Source organism: Vulpes lagopus, chromosome 4 (genome assembly GCF_018345385.1).
Source record: "Vulpes lagopus strain Blue_001 chromosome 4, ASM1834538v1, whole genome shotgun sequence".
Lineage (NCBI taxonomy): Eukaryota > Metazoa > Chordata > Mammalia > Carnivora > Canidae > Vulpes > Vulpes lagopus.
Window position 1 is genome coordinate 43,601,131 of NC_054827.1, and position 14,410 is coordinate 43,615,540.

Sequence of the window (14,410 nt, forward strand, 5' to 3'; positions counted from 1 at the left end):
AAGGCGGCATTAAACCCCTGAGCTACCAGGGCTGCCCTGTGATTAACATTTAAAAAAATCTGCACACTTGCTAATTACAAAAGGATAAATAGTCTTTTTACAGGGCAGAAATAATTGAAAGTAATTTCACCCCCAGTCACTTCACAAGTAATGGGACAAATGGACATCGAGTGCCTCCTGATAGGATGCTCTGAGGATGACACACAACCACTTCTATGGTATTCATGCCAAAAAGCACGACCTGGATTTGATCACAAGGAAATATCAATCTCACACTGTGGAACCAGTTATTTTAGAAAACAACTGGTTAGATCTCTTAAAAAGAGTTATAGTCATGAAAGATAAAGACTTAGGAACAGTTTCAGATGAAAGAAAACCAAGGGCATGGATAGATGCAAGATACATGCAATCTGTGGTCTTGGGTTGGATTCTTCCAGAAAAAGGACGTCAATGGGCAACTGTAAACTTCTAATCATGTCTGTAGATTAGCAAATGGTAATGTATTAATGTTAATTTCCTGGTTTTGTTCATCGTTCTGGTTCTGAGGGTATGGAAGATGTTAACATTTGGGCAATCTACAGAAAAAGCTATACAGGAATTCCCTGAGATATTTTTGCAATCATTTTGTATGTCTGAAATTATTTCAAAATTGAAAAGTTAGGGGCACTTGGGTGGCTCAGTCAGTTAAGTGCCTGCCTTTGCCTCGGGTCATGATCCCAGGGTCCTGTAGCTGAGCCCTAAGTCAGGCTCCCTGCTACTTCCCCTGCTTGTGCTCTCTCTCTCTCTCTTCCTCTCTGTCAAATAGATAAACTCTTGTTTTTTAAAAAGTTAAGAGATAAAAAATTAAATCAGAAGACTAAGCAACATAAAAATGTACTCTTCAAAGATCTGTATCAAATGTTTCCACAGCTAGTTAAAAAAATCGTGAACTATAAGGCACAGTTGAAATAGAAACCCCATTTAATAGAATAATAAGATTAGTATGAGAATGGCTGAAAATATACTTGGACTCCAATAGTACTAGTTATTCCCTGTAGTTAAAATTTATTTGAAACACAAGTGTACTTTGTAAATAAATGAATTTCCTATTAAATAAGTTAATATTCTGAATACTAAAACTTCAAAGTTCACTTCTCTCTTTGGAGAGAAGTATCTCTCTAAAGTTTCCATTTTTCCTAACAATCATGTGATAAGAGAAAGGAAACAACACTATTTCAGGAGATGAGATTTAGGGAGAAGAGTTGATGGTGTGGTGAGAAATTCATAGCTTACAGGCATTCAAAAATATTGGGGAAAAAAAGAAAGAAAAGAAGAAAAAAACCCAAAAATATTGGTCTTCCTTTGTGGTAGCACACTATCCAGTTAAGAAAAAAGTTGTCCCCTGGGGTGCCTGGGTGGTACAGTTGGTTAAACTTTCAACCCTTGATTTTTGGGCTCAGGTCGTGATCTCAGGATGACAAGATCAAGCCCTGCATCAGGTTCTGCACTCAGCAGGATATCTGCTTAGGATTCTCTCTCCTTTTACGTCTCCCCCTCCCTCCTCTCTAAAATAAATAAATAAATCTTAAAAACAAAGTTGTCCTCTAAATTAAATTCATATCATGTTATATGGTTTGAATAAATTTAAATTCTTTTTTTTTTATTATGACCCAGATAGATTGTGTCATCACATGTAAACACTACATCTTTTGAGTGTGCCTCATCTTAGGTGATATTTAGCTACCTAGAGGCTTTATTGATTCGTTATTTGTGGTTTCAAATGTTCGTGTTATACACACGTTGCACCAAGACACAGTGGGCCCATTCTCCCATTTCCTGGAGCTTGGATTTTGTCTTTGTGTTACTGGAAGATGCTAGCTATATGCCATAAGTACTTCTTATTTAGTTAAGGAAGAATATCAATCTTCTTTAGATAGGAGCCATCAGAATCATCAATGCACAATGCAACATGAGTTAATCTTGGAGACGCTATACTAAGTAGAATAAATCAGGTAAATATTGTATGATTCCATTTTTATGAGGTACCTAGAGTAGTTAAAATACACAGAGACAGAAAGTACAATGGTGGTTGCAGGGGGACCAGAGGGAAGGAAAAAAGGAGAGTGAATGTTTAATGAAAAAAGTTCTGGAGGTGGATGGTGATGATGGTTATAAAACAATGTGAATGTACTCAATGCCACTGAATTATACAGTTATAAATAGTGAAAATGGTACATTTTATGTTATGTCTGTTTACCACAAGTTTAAAAAAAAAGGCACCAACACAAATGATTGAAGAAACACTGGGAAAAAGCAGATTTTGAAGAAAACATAAGTGGCTGTCTGAAGGTATTTGGCCAAATGTCCTTACTGATAATTCAATAAAAAGATCTTGTGGGCAATGCAATTCCTTTAAATCTCTAGAACACATTCGGTACAACTGGGGAAGGTATTCTCTACCCTATAAACTGAGAATTTTAAAATAGGCTCTTGAATTATTGGACTTCACGTACTAAAAATAGGAAGACTTCTAATATGTCAAAATTAAAATCTGGTTAGTAACTATTTATTTAAAAAATTAAGATGTTTTCTTTTTTTTTAGATGTTTTCATTTATACATTTGTACACTGTTAAACTATAAGACATTAGTGAAATAAATAAAAGAAGACACAAATAAATAGAAAGATATTCTGTGTTCATGGATTGGAAGAATTTGACATTGTTAAAATGCCTATACTACCCAAAGCAATCTATAGATTCAGTGCAATCCATATCAGAATTCCAATGGCATTTTTCATAGAAATAAAACAAAGAATCCCAAAATTTGTATTAAATTACAGAAGATAAAATAAATAAATAAATAAATAAATAAATAAATTACAGAAGATGCTGAAGAGGCAAAGCAATTTCAAAAAATAAGAACAAAGCTAGAAGCATCAAGCTCTCTGATTTCAAACTCTATTACAAAGCTTTGGTAATTAAAACAGTTTGGGGGACGCCTGGGTGTCTCAGTGGTTGAGCGTCCGCCTTTGGCTCAGGGTGTGATCCGGGAGATATTATCTCACACCTGTTAGGATGGCATTATCAAAAAGACAAGAAATAACAAGTGTTGAAGAGGATATGGAGAAAAGTGAACCTCGTTTGTGGGAATGCAAACTGGTACAGCCACTGTGGGAAACAGTGTGGAGTTTCCTCAAAAAAATAAAAAGAATGCTAACATAAGATCCAACAATTTCACTTCCTGGTATTTATTTGAAGAAAATGAAGACACTAAATCAAAAAGATACATGCACCCCTATGTTAACTGCAGCATTATGTACAACAGCCAAGACATGGAAGCAATCTAACTGTCCACCAGAGGATAAATGGATATAGAAAATGTGGTATTATATACACAATGGAATACTATTCAGCATAAAAAGGAATGAAATCTTGCTATTTGCAAGAACATAAATGGACTGTGAAGGCATTACACTAAATGATATAAGTCAGAGAAAGATAAATACCATATGATCTCATCTACATGTGGAATCTAAAGAACAAATTAACAAACAACCAAACCTCTAAAACCTAGCCTCATAAATACAGAGAACAGACTGGTGGTTGCCAGAGGAAGGGGGTGGGCAAAACAAAGCTCCATTATAAAATAAATAAATATGGCAGAAGATATTTGCAAAGGACGTATCAGATAAAGGGCTAGTTTCCAAGATCTATAAAGAACTTCTTAAACTCAACACCAAAGAAACAAACAATCCAATCATGAAATGGGCAAAAGACATGAACAGAAATTTCACAGAGGAAGACATAGACATGGCCAACATGCACATGAGAAAATGCTCTGCATCACTTGCCATCAGGGAAATACAAATCAAAACCACAATGAGATACCACCTCACACCAGTGAGAATGGGGAAAATTAACAAGGCGGGAAACCACAAATGTTGGAGAGGATGTGGAGAAAGGGGAACCCTCTTACTCTGTTGGTGGGAATGTGACCTGGTGCAGGTCACACTCTGGAAACCTGTGTGGAGGTTCCTCAAAGAGTTAAAAATAGACCTGCCCTACGACCCAGCAATTGCACTGTTGGGGATTTACCCCAAAGATTCAGATGCAATGAAACGCTGGGACACCTGCACCCCGATGTTTATAGCAGCAATGTCCACAATAGCCAAACTGTGGAAGGAGCCTCGGTGTCCATCGAAAGATGAATGGATAAAGAAGATGTGGTTTATGTATACAATGGAATATTACTCAGCCATTAGAAACGACAAATACCCACCATTTGCTTCAACGTGGATGGAACTGGAGGGTATTATGCTGAGTGAAGTAAGTCAATCGGAGAAGGACAAACATTATATGTTCTCATTCATTTGGGGAATATAAATAATAGTGAAAGGGAATATAAGGGAAGGGAGAAGAAATGTGTGGGAAATATCAGAAAGGGAGACAGAACATAAAGACTCCTAACTCTGGGAAATGAACTAGGGGTGGTGGAAGGGGAGGAGGGCAGGGGGGTGGGGGTGAATGGGTGACGGGCACTGAGGGGGGCACTTGATGGGATGAGCACGGGGTGTTATTCTGTATGTTGGTAAATTGAACACCAATAAAAATAAATTTATTATTAAAAAATAAAATAAAATAATAAAATAAAATAAAAATTATATAAAATAAATAAATAAGTCATGGAGATGTAATGTCCACTTGGTAAATGTAGTTAATAATACTATACTACTTATTTGAAGGTAGCAAAGAGAGTAGATCTTAAAAGTTCTCATTACACACACACAAATATTTTTTTGTAATGGTAAGCCAATGTTATCTAGACTTATTGTGGTAATTACTTGGCAATATATACAAATATCAAATCATTATGTTGTACATCTGAAACTAATATAGTCTTATATGTCAATTATACCTCAGTAAAAAAATGAGGAGAAACATACATTTTATCCCTGGTATCTGGCACCTCGCTGTCACTGCCCAAGCTTTTACTGAGAATGGTATTAAATCCATATTTTAAAAGTCCATCGATAAATTCTGGGTTTGAATAGTTAAAATCCTTACCTGCAAGAAAGGGTAATTACAGTCACATAAGTATAGGTTTACTGCCATCACTTTGATAAAGGACAATAAGGACAACTATATCCTGAATTCACTCCTTTTATAATGAGCCAGAGTCATTTCCTGGAACCTACACTAACCCCAGATGATAGGCTAAAGTCAGGCAGATTCCTTGGCAAAGTATGAACAAAAAGCTAGTCTTTGGTCACTGAATCTCTCTAGGGACAGAAGTGCCCGACCTCCTTGGTCCCATCATGATTCACAAATGTTGTGTGAAATTATTCTGAGGGATTTAGGAAAGGTGGGAAAGGGGAGCTAGAACCCCTCTCCCAAAATTCCATTGCAAATAGAACAAGATGCCAGAGGCCAACCCAAACATATCAGTCATAACAATAAATGAAGATGGAATAAATTTCCTATTAAAAATAAAAACTCTTAGATGTCAATGAAGAAACAAAATGTAATCATAAAAGATAAACAGCACAAACGAAAATGGTTAAAAGTAAAAGAATGGTCTAAGAATACAGGAGTCAGAATATCATTTAGGAAAGTACAGAATTCCTTGGAAGGAGCATCCAGAAAGTCATTTTATACTCACAGTAAGAATAAGTCACAATAAAGACTAAATAGGAACGAGCCTGTAGACATCACATACTGCTGCAGCAAAATATGTTAAAATCATTAGAGATACCAGTACATAATGCCACAAATAAGCAGTAATGGAATATTTTAAGAATAACTCCAACTGGGGTCCCTGGGTGGCGCAGCAGTTTAGCGCCGGCCTTTGGCCCAGGGCGCGATCCTGGAGACCCGGGATCGAATCCCACGTCGGGCTCCCGGTGCATGGAGCCTGCTTCTCCCTCTGCCTGTGTCTCTGCCTCTCTCTCTCTCTCTGTGTGACTATCATAAAGAAAAAAATTTAAACGTTAAAAAAAAAAAAGATTTTATTTATTCATGAGACACACACACACACACACACACACACACAAGCACAGACACAGGGAGAGGGAGAAGCAGGTTCCCTGCAGGGAGCCAGTTGCCAGAGTCTATCCGGGACTCCAGGATCACTCCCGAGCCAGAGGCAGATGCTCAATCACTGAGCCACGCAGGCGTCCCTACCAAGTGCTTTCGAAAAGGGATATAAAAGGCTGTATTATATACAAAATGGATTTTCTTCAAGATGCAGTAACCCCATTTTCATGAGGCCCTCTTTCTTACACCTGCGAAATCCTGGACAGGACACAATAGATAAGCATAGGAAGTTCTCTGAAAGGTCGAAAGGAGGAGGCAGATTCCTGAGGCTGATCTCCGGAATGGAGGAAGGATATGATGAGCTCCTGATTTCCCCGCTGCTTCCCATAAATCCCAGACAGAGGTCTATAGAAGTCTTCAAGTAAAACCACCAATAGAGGGGCATCTGAGTGGCTCAGTGTTTGAACATCTGCCTTGGGTTCAGGTCGTGATCCCTGGGTTCTGGGATCGAGTCCCACATCGGGCTCCCTGCATGGAGCCTGCTTCTCCCTCTGCCTGTGTCTCTGCCTCGCTCTCTATGTCTCTCATGAATAAAAGAAAGAAAGAAAGAAAGAAAGAAAGAAAGAAAGAAAGAAAGAAAGAACACCGATAGGCAAAGAAAAAAAAAAAAAAAAGAAAAACCGAAAAGAAAAAAAACGCCAAGATCAGCCAGTTCCCTCTAGCCAAAGGGCCAGGGAGGCCTGAGCACAGAAAACCTGTGTCCCAACAACAAAAGAGCTGATCTTTGTATTATCAGAGCCCTGGAAGGAAAGGAATCAGAGTGAGACTGGAAAGTATTCTCAGAAATAAGGCTGAGAACTCCCCAAGTTCAGCAAGGCTGGACATCTATAGATTCAGGAGGCTGAGCAAACCCCCAAACAGGGTAAACCAAAGAAATCCATGTCAGGATGCCTCATAATTAAACTTCTAAAAACTGAAGACACACTTCTGAAAACTCCTGAAAGCAGCCAGGGAGAAAAGACCCAGGACTCACAGAGGAACAATCTGAATGACTGTGGATTTCTCATTTGAAATCATGGAGGAGAGAAGGAGGTGACAAAACATCGTCAAATGCTGAAAGAGATGAACTGTCAACAGCAAATTCTACATCCTGCAAAAATATCCTTTGGGAATTATGAGAAAATCAAAATACTCCTAAGTGAAGAAAAACTAAGAATTTGTGACTAGCAAATTCACCCTTAAAGAGCAACAAAAAGAGGTTCTCTAAAGAGAGAAATGATAACAGAAGGAGGTTTGGAACTTCAGAAAAGAAAAAAAGAACATCAAAACATCAATATGGATAAAAATACAAATAAATATGGAAGACTCATTAAGAAACTCTTATGAGTTTCTTAAGTCATATATGGTGTTTGAAGCAACAGTTATAACCATCTGATGTGGGGCTCAATACGAAGACAATTATATTTTTTAATTGACAAGGCTAAGAAACTGTTTACACTTTACTTGAAGTGTCAAAACGTCAATGCAAAGGGACTGTGATAAATTATAGATGTATCACATAATGCCTACAGCCACCACTAATGAAGCCATACAAAGTAATCTTTTAAAAAAGTACTTTAAATAAATCAAGATAGATTTGGAAAATGTTCAAGTAACCCACAGAAAGATAAGAGAAACAGAAGATTGAGAAACAGGAAACACACAAAAAACAAAATGGCTGAGAAACTCTGACATCAATAATTGTTTTAAATGCAAATGATCTAAATATACCAATTAAAAGCATAGATGAACAGAGTGGATTTAAAAAATGTTCCAACAATATGCTAGCTATAAGAAACTTACTTCAGTGAAACATAGGTAGATTGATAATAAAAAAAAAAACAGAAAAGGATTTACTTGCAAATGTTACTCAAAAAAGCAGTTGGGATGCCTGGCTGGCTCAATTGGTAGAGCATGAGGCTCTTGAGCTCAGTGTCGTTGAGTTCAAGCCCTGCATTGGGTATGGAGCCTACTTAAGGAAATAAAGTAGGGGTGGCTATGTTAATATTAGATAAAATAGATTTCAGGGCAGAGAGAATTTCTAGAAACAGAGACATTACCTTATGATAAAAGGTTCAGTGAGCCAGTATGACAAAATGATTTTAAATAGAAACACATCAAAAAACAGTCTCAAGATACACATACACGAAGCAAAAACTGATAGAGTTAAAGTAGAACCTGACAAATCCACAATTATAGTTGGGGTCTTCAACACCCACTCAACAATTGACAGAACTATCAGCCAAAAACTCAGCAAGGACGTAGAGGATTGAACGATATAACTATCCAATAGGATCTAGTTGATGTGTACGTGAAGACCACAACCCCCAACAATAACAAATACACTGTATTTTCAAGTGTGCGTGGAGCACTCACCAGAGATGGACCATATTCTGGATCATAAAACAAAACTCAAAAAACCTAAAAGAATTGAAATCATACAGAGTATACTTTCCGACTATAATGGCATCAAACTGGATGTCAGTAGTAGACAGTAGAAACTTATTCAAAGACTCTAAAATTAATCTATTTCCAAATAAGCCAAAGAGAAGGTCTCAAAGGGAATATAAAAATATATAGAACTGAATGAAAATGGAAATTCAATGTATCAAAATATGTGTGATACTGCTAAAGCCATATTATTAAGATGCCAATTCTCCCCAAATTGATTTTAGAGCCAATACAATTAAAAATACCAGCAGGCTTTTTTTTTTTAAGAAATTGACAAACTATTCCTAAAATCTATATGAACAAGCTAAAGGCCTAGAATAAATAAAACAATTTTTGAAAAGAATGAGAATCGAGTTCTGAAAGAGACTCAACAAAAATAGTCAATTGATTTTTGAAAGGTTGCAAGATGGAAAAAGGGAAGTTTTTCAATAAATGGATACTGGGCGAAATGGATATCCACATAGAGAAAATGAACATTGATCCTTACCTCCCACCATCACAGAAATTCACTCAAAATGGATCGTGGCCCTAATGTAAAATGTAACGTTTAACCTAAAACCTAAAATTTCTAAAAGACAACACAGAAGGGGATCTTTGTGAACTTGAGGCAGGCAAAGATTACTTCAATAAAACATAAAAGACATGAACCATACAAAAAAATAAGGTGAACCGAATATCAAAATTAAAAATATTGCTTCCTAAATGACACCATTTTAAAGAGAATAAAAAATGTAGGGTATGGTGACTACAGTTAACAATGCTATATTGTATATCGAAAGTTGCCAAGGCAGATCTCATCACAGGAAAAAAAAATATGTAACTGTGTGTGATGGATGTTAACTACACTGTGGTGATCATTTTGCAATATACACATGGATCAAATCATTATGCTGGACTTCTAACAGTGGTTTAGGTCAATTATTTCTCAATTTAAAAAGAGAATGAAGAGACAAGGTATGGACTTGTACAAAATATTTGCAACTCACATATCAAAGGACTTGAATCCAAAATACATTTTAAAAAAATCTTAAACATCAGAAGACAAGTATCCTGATTTAAAAGTGGACAAAGGAAAAAAAATGGACAAAGGATTTGAAGAGACACTTTACAAAAGAAGATAGATGGGTGGCAAGTAAGCACACGAAAAGGTGCTCAAAACGGGGCAGCCCAGGTGGCTCAGTGGTTTAGCACCGCCTTCAGATGAGGGCCTGATCCTGGAGACCTGGGATCAAGTCCCATGTCGGGCTCCCTGCATGAAGCCTGTTTCTCCCTCTGCCTGTGTCTCTGCCTCTCTCTCTCTCTCTCTCTCTCTCTCTCTGTGTGTGTGTGTGTGTCTCATGAATAAAAAAATAAAATCTTAAAAAAAAAATAGAAAAGGTGCTCAAAACCATTAGTCATCAGGGAAATGCAAATTAAGACCACAATGGTACCATTACTTACCCATTAGAATAGCTAAAATCTAAAAAGCTTACCCTGTCAAATGTTAGTGAAGATTTGGAGCATACATTGCCGGAGAAGATATTAAATGACACACCTGTCTTGGAAACAATCTCCCTTAAAGTTAAGCATATACCTACCATATATCCTGTCTGCACCAAACCTAGGTATTTACCTAAGAGAAACAGAATATGTCCATACAAAGATTTATAATCCATATTCACAGCAGCATTGCAATTCACTCCGGAGTATCTACAAACTCATTAAAAATATAAAATATTGTATTTTGCTAGAGATCATACATAAAGGAAGTGAAGAGAGATATCCATCAACTCAGGTTAACTACCACCTCTGAGGTGGGAAGGAGAGGAGGAGGTAGCAAGGAGGTAAAGGGAGGAGGAGGAAGGAGGTAAAGTCTTTGATGGTACCTATTAACATTTATTTCTGTGAAAAAACAGAACACTATCTGAAACAAATATAGCAAACTATATAAAACATTGTTAAATGTAGGTGATGCATGCCTATTTGTTATTTTCTGTATATATGTGAAATATTTTATCATTTAAAAAAATGAATTGCTCTAAGAGAGACATTCTTTGCCTCTTCCAAATATTACATTTATGGCAAATGTTTCCCTTAAAATGGCTAACAGAAAAATAAAAAATACTTACCCAATTTAAAAAATAATTTTCCTGCAGTTTCATCTTCATCAGGCTTTTTAAATCTCATATGCAGTCTTGGGATTTGCTGGGGTCCGTGGGTAATTTGCTGTTGCAATTTTTTTCCAAGGGACCAAATTAATTCAGCCTCCTGGGTTTTCGTCTCCAAGTTGCTCACATGATTATGGTAAATATATATATATGACAGAGTTGTCCAGATCCCAAATATCAAGGATGCATAGAATAAACATTGAACTGTGACACCTTTCATTGTAAACCTAGCATTTTTGAAGGTCTGTTTTTTAATTTCCTAAGTCAGAAGGATTTAAAAGAAACTATATTAGATATCTCAATGATTTGTAGATCATCTACTTGGCTTAAACTCCATTTCCAGTGTTTTAAGAACAGGATCGTTTTGATATGTATTTATCATATACTTGGACAAGATAAGTATATCTTGTTTTCTACTAGTGGACACTACTAAAACTAATATCCAGAAGATCACTTAACATCAAAATGTATAACATGGTTATAAAACATACACTCCCATTTAAAGTAATTGGCCCACACTCCTGAGCCTACGGCTAAAGAAAATACAGCAAAAGCAATTTTTTTTAATCTCTGAAGTAAATGTGGCAAAATTAAAAGGTTTGATAAAGCTTAATGATGTGTCCACAGAGCATTCATGGTATTTTTCTCTATATTTCCCTTTTGTTGGAAATATTTCATAATTTATCAGAAAAGACTTGAGAGACTTCCTTTAGAGATGATGGATTGAATATGTGTGTCTGTGCCCTGTCCATCTTGACTCAGCTGTGAATAAAAACAAATCTAAAAACTCTCTTGGGAAAAGAGAGGTAGGGGGAAGGTCAGGGCACATGAGATTTCAACATAGGTTTGGAAGACCGGAAGCTGCTTGGATGAGAGGTAAGAGCATGTAAACAGAGGAAGCCAGGACCCCACGTGCACAGCGAGAGGACTCTGAGGTGGGACCCTAGAGTGGCTGGGGACTGGTCAGGTGCAGAGTGGGGAGGCTTCCATAAAGGCCACTTGTGTATATGCACAGCAGTCAGCTCTCTTCACCCCATGCTGCACAGAAAAGTCAAGATGGGAGCCTGGCAATTTCTTCTCTGGTGACACTGGACTGAGGAGGCTCAGTCTCTACAGAGGGGAAGGGCTGAAGTCAAGGGGATCCCTTGGATCCAGAAGGTTTGATCACTCTGCCCATTTCCCCATCTCTCTCTCTCACACACACACACACACACACACACACACACACAGGCTCCCCACAGCCAGGTTGCTACACCTGAGGTAGGAGACGAGAGAATTGTTCTATGGTGAGAAAACAGGTCTCACATGCTGAAATTTGGGAGTGCCCAACAAAGCAGCCTACTACGTGTGACCTTGTCTGTGGTCAGGGTCAGATTCCCATCAGTGGGTTAGGGGTTAGGGTCTCATTTTTCAATAGGAACAGAATGCTGTTATGCACTGAGTTGTGTCCTCCCTAAAATCCTATGTTGATGTACAGGCTCCCAGTGGAACTGTATTTGGAGATGGGGTCTTTAAAGTAGTAACTGAGTTTAAATGAGGCCATGTGGGTGGGCTGTAATCCAATTGTACCAGTGTCCTTGTAAGAAGAGGAAGAGACACCATGCACAGAGGAAAGCCCATGTGAGAACACAAGGAGAAACAGGCCATCTGCAAGCCAAAGAGAGAGGCCTCAGAGGAAACCAACACTGCTGACACCTTGATCTTGAACTTCCAGCTTCCAGAATGGAGGGAAATAAATGTCTGTTGCTTCAGCACACCCAGTCTGTGGTATTTTGTTGTAGTAGCACTAGTAAACTGATACATGTGCCAAGGTTTGACCTAGGTGTTTGAAGAAAGCCTCCAGAAAGAGAGAAAATACACATAGAACCAGAAAATGGGAACAAATTAACGAGCGCTTTCAAAAACTCAAAACATCACTTTTGATTGCTCACAGAGAGCCAAGAAGATGCCACATTTATAAAACCAGAGACGCAGGCTTGAAAAAGAAAACATTACAGAACAAATAAAGGTTGTCAAAACCTAAAACATGATTGGGAAAATCAAAAAATTATTAAAAGGTTGGAAAATAGTGTGAAAGGGATATTCTGGAAGGCATAACAAAATGACATAAGGGAAAACATAAGAAAAACTGGAGGGAGGTGGTATTTCATTAATGGAGGTATAACATCTAAATAGTAGAAACATTTCCAAAAGATAATCAGAGAAAGGTGGAGGACAGGAAAATGTTAAATAAATAATACAAATATTTTCCCCAGAAGTAAAAGGGGGTCACAGAATGCCCAATGCAATGAATGTAAAAATATCCCTAAAAACTTCCAGGTGCATCAGAAATGGTCAACATATAGAAGGAGAATCAGAAGGATATCAAACTTCTCAACAGCAGCACTGGGTTCCTTTTTCCTTTTCTTTTCTTTTCTTTTAAAGATTTATTTATTTTAGAGAGAGAAAGAGAGAGCCCCAGCAGGTGGGGCAGAGGGAGAGGGAGGGAGAGTCTCAAGCAGACTTCATTCTAAGTGAGCACAGAACCCAATGTGGGGTTCAACCTTACAACCCTTAGATCATGACCCGGGCCAACCCTGAGATCATGACCTGAGCCAAAACCAAGAGTCAGAGGCTTAACCAACTGAGCTACCCAGGCACCCCAATGCTGGTTTAAGACTATAAAGAAATGGCTTTACAATTCTAAGTTAAATGGTATTTCACCTAGAATTCTTTACTTAGTCAAAATTTAATTTAGCTTGAAAGAGGAATAAAGATATTTTCAGATCTGTAAAGGAGTCAGAAAGAATTACATTTCACGTATCCCTTTTTAGAGACTACATGTGGATTGCAAATGCCAACAAAACAAAGAAGACATGGTCCAGAGTGGTGGATCCAAACCAGGGGAGAGGCAGAGATGGTCTCAGAGGGTGGCTGTGCAGGAGGGGTGGGGGTTTGGGGGTGACTGTCCACATTGGAGCAGAGGCTGCAGTGAGCTCTGGCACTCCATTCCTCCCCCAAAAAGGAGATGGGTCAAAAGAATATCAAATTTGATTGGGTGAGGAAATGCAAGTAGATGACCTATCTAATGATAAAAATTAAGGAATGGTATTTGTAGAGTAATAAAGATGTAAACACTGATTTTTAAAAATGGAAGTCGTGCAAAAAAATGCAATTGATGTCTAAAATAAGCCAAGAAACAGAAGCCTAAGGATATTAGTTAAAATATGAAGGCAACTGTCATAAGATATATATTATAGAAGTTGAAAGTCATTGCTTTTGGGGAGTTGTATTGGGGATTGGGGTGGGAACTGGGGAGGGGTTTGCTGACTCTTTTTATTTCATTTTTTAATGTATGCATTACTTTGATAAAAAATTTTCAGAATAAAGATTACATGTGTTGCCTATCAAAGGGCATCATGGCTTGTCAACACTTACATACAGCAGCCACTTCTCTCCCTGACTCATGTGACAGCCTGGCCCCAAGGAGAGGGAATCAAACATAGGAGCCTTGAGCTCTCCAGCAACACCCTCTCTCTAGGACTCTCTGGGGTGGGTCCTCCTCATATTCTGATTCTTCCAAGTGTCTTCCTGGCGTCTGACCATGTTGTACTGTCTCCTATTTTTATCCCATTTTTCTTACTGGAGGAGAGTCTGGCTTCCACATTTTTGACCTTAGGGTTGTACTAGGAACAAGTTTGCATACATGATCTAGCTCTCTCTGCTCTTGTCCACAGTAGAGACACAGCCTACCCCACAGAACCCAATACTCTCAACAATTC

The 14,410-nt window shown here is 37.9% G+C and overlaps 1 protein-coding gene across 1 annotated transcript in view; it reads right to left on the minus strand.

Moving 5' to 3' along the window:
* GALNTL5 (polypeptide N-acetylgalactosaminyltransferase like 5) overlaps positions 1–10,869 on the minus strand; it is a 48,386-nt gene extending 37,517 nt beyond the window's left edge. The window contains exons 1-2 of the mRNA XM_041753515.1: positions 10,611–10,869; positions 4,923–5,043 (exon numbers count right to left, since the gene is read on the minus strand). Coding sequence (XP_041609449.1) covers positions 4,923–5,043; positions 10,611–10,869 — 380 coding nt within the window. The remainder of the gene's footprint in view (positions 1–4,922; positions 5,044–10,610) is intronic.
* Between the last annotated feature and the right edge of the window lie 3,541 nt (positions 10,870–14,410).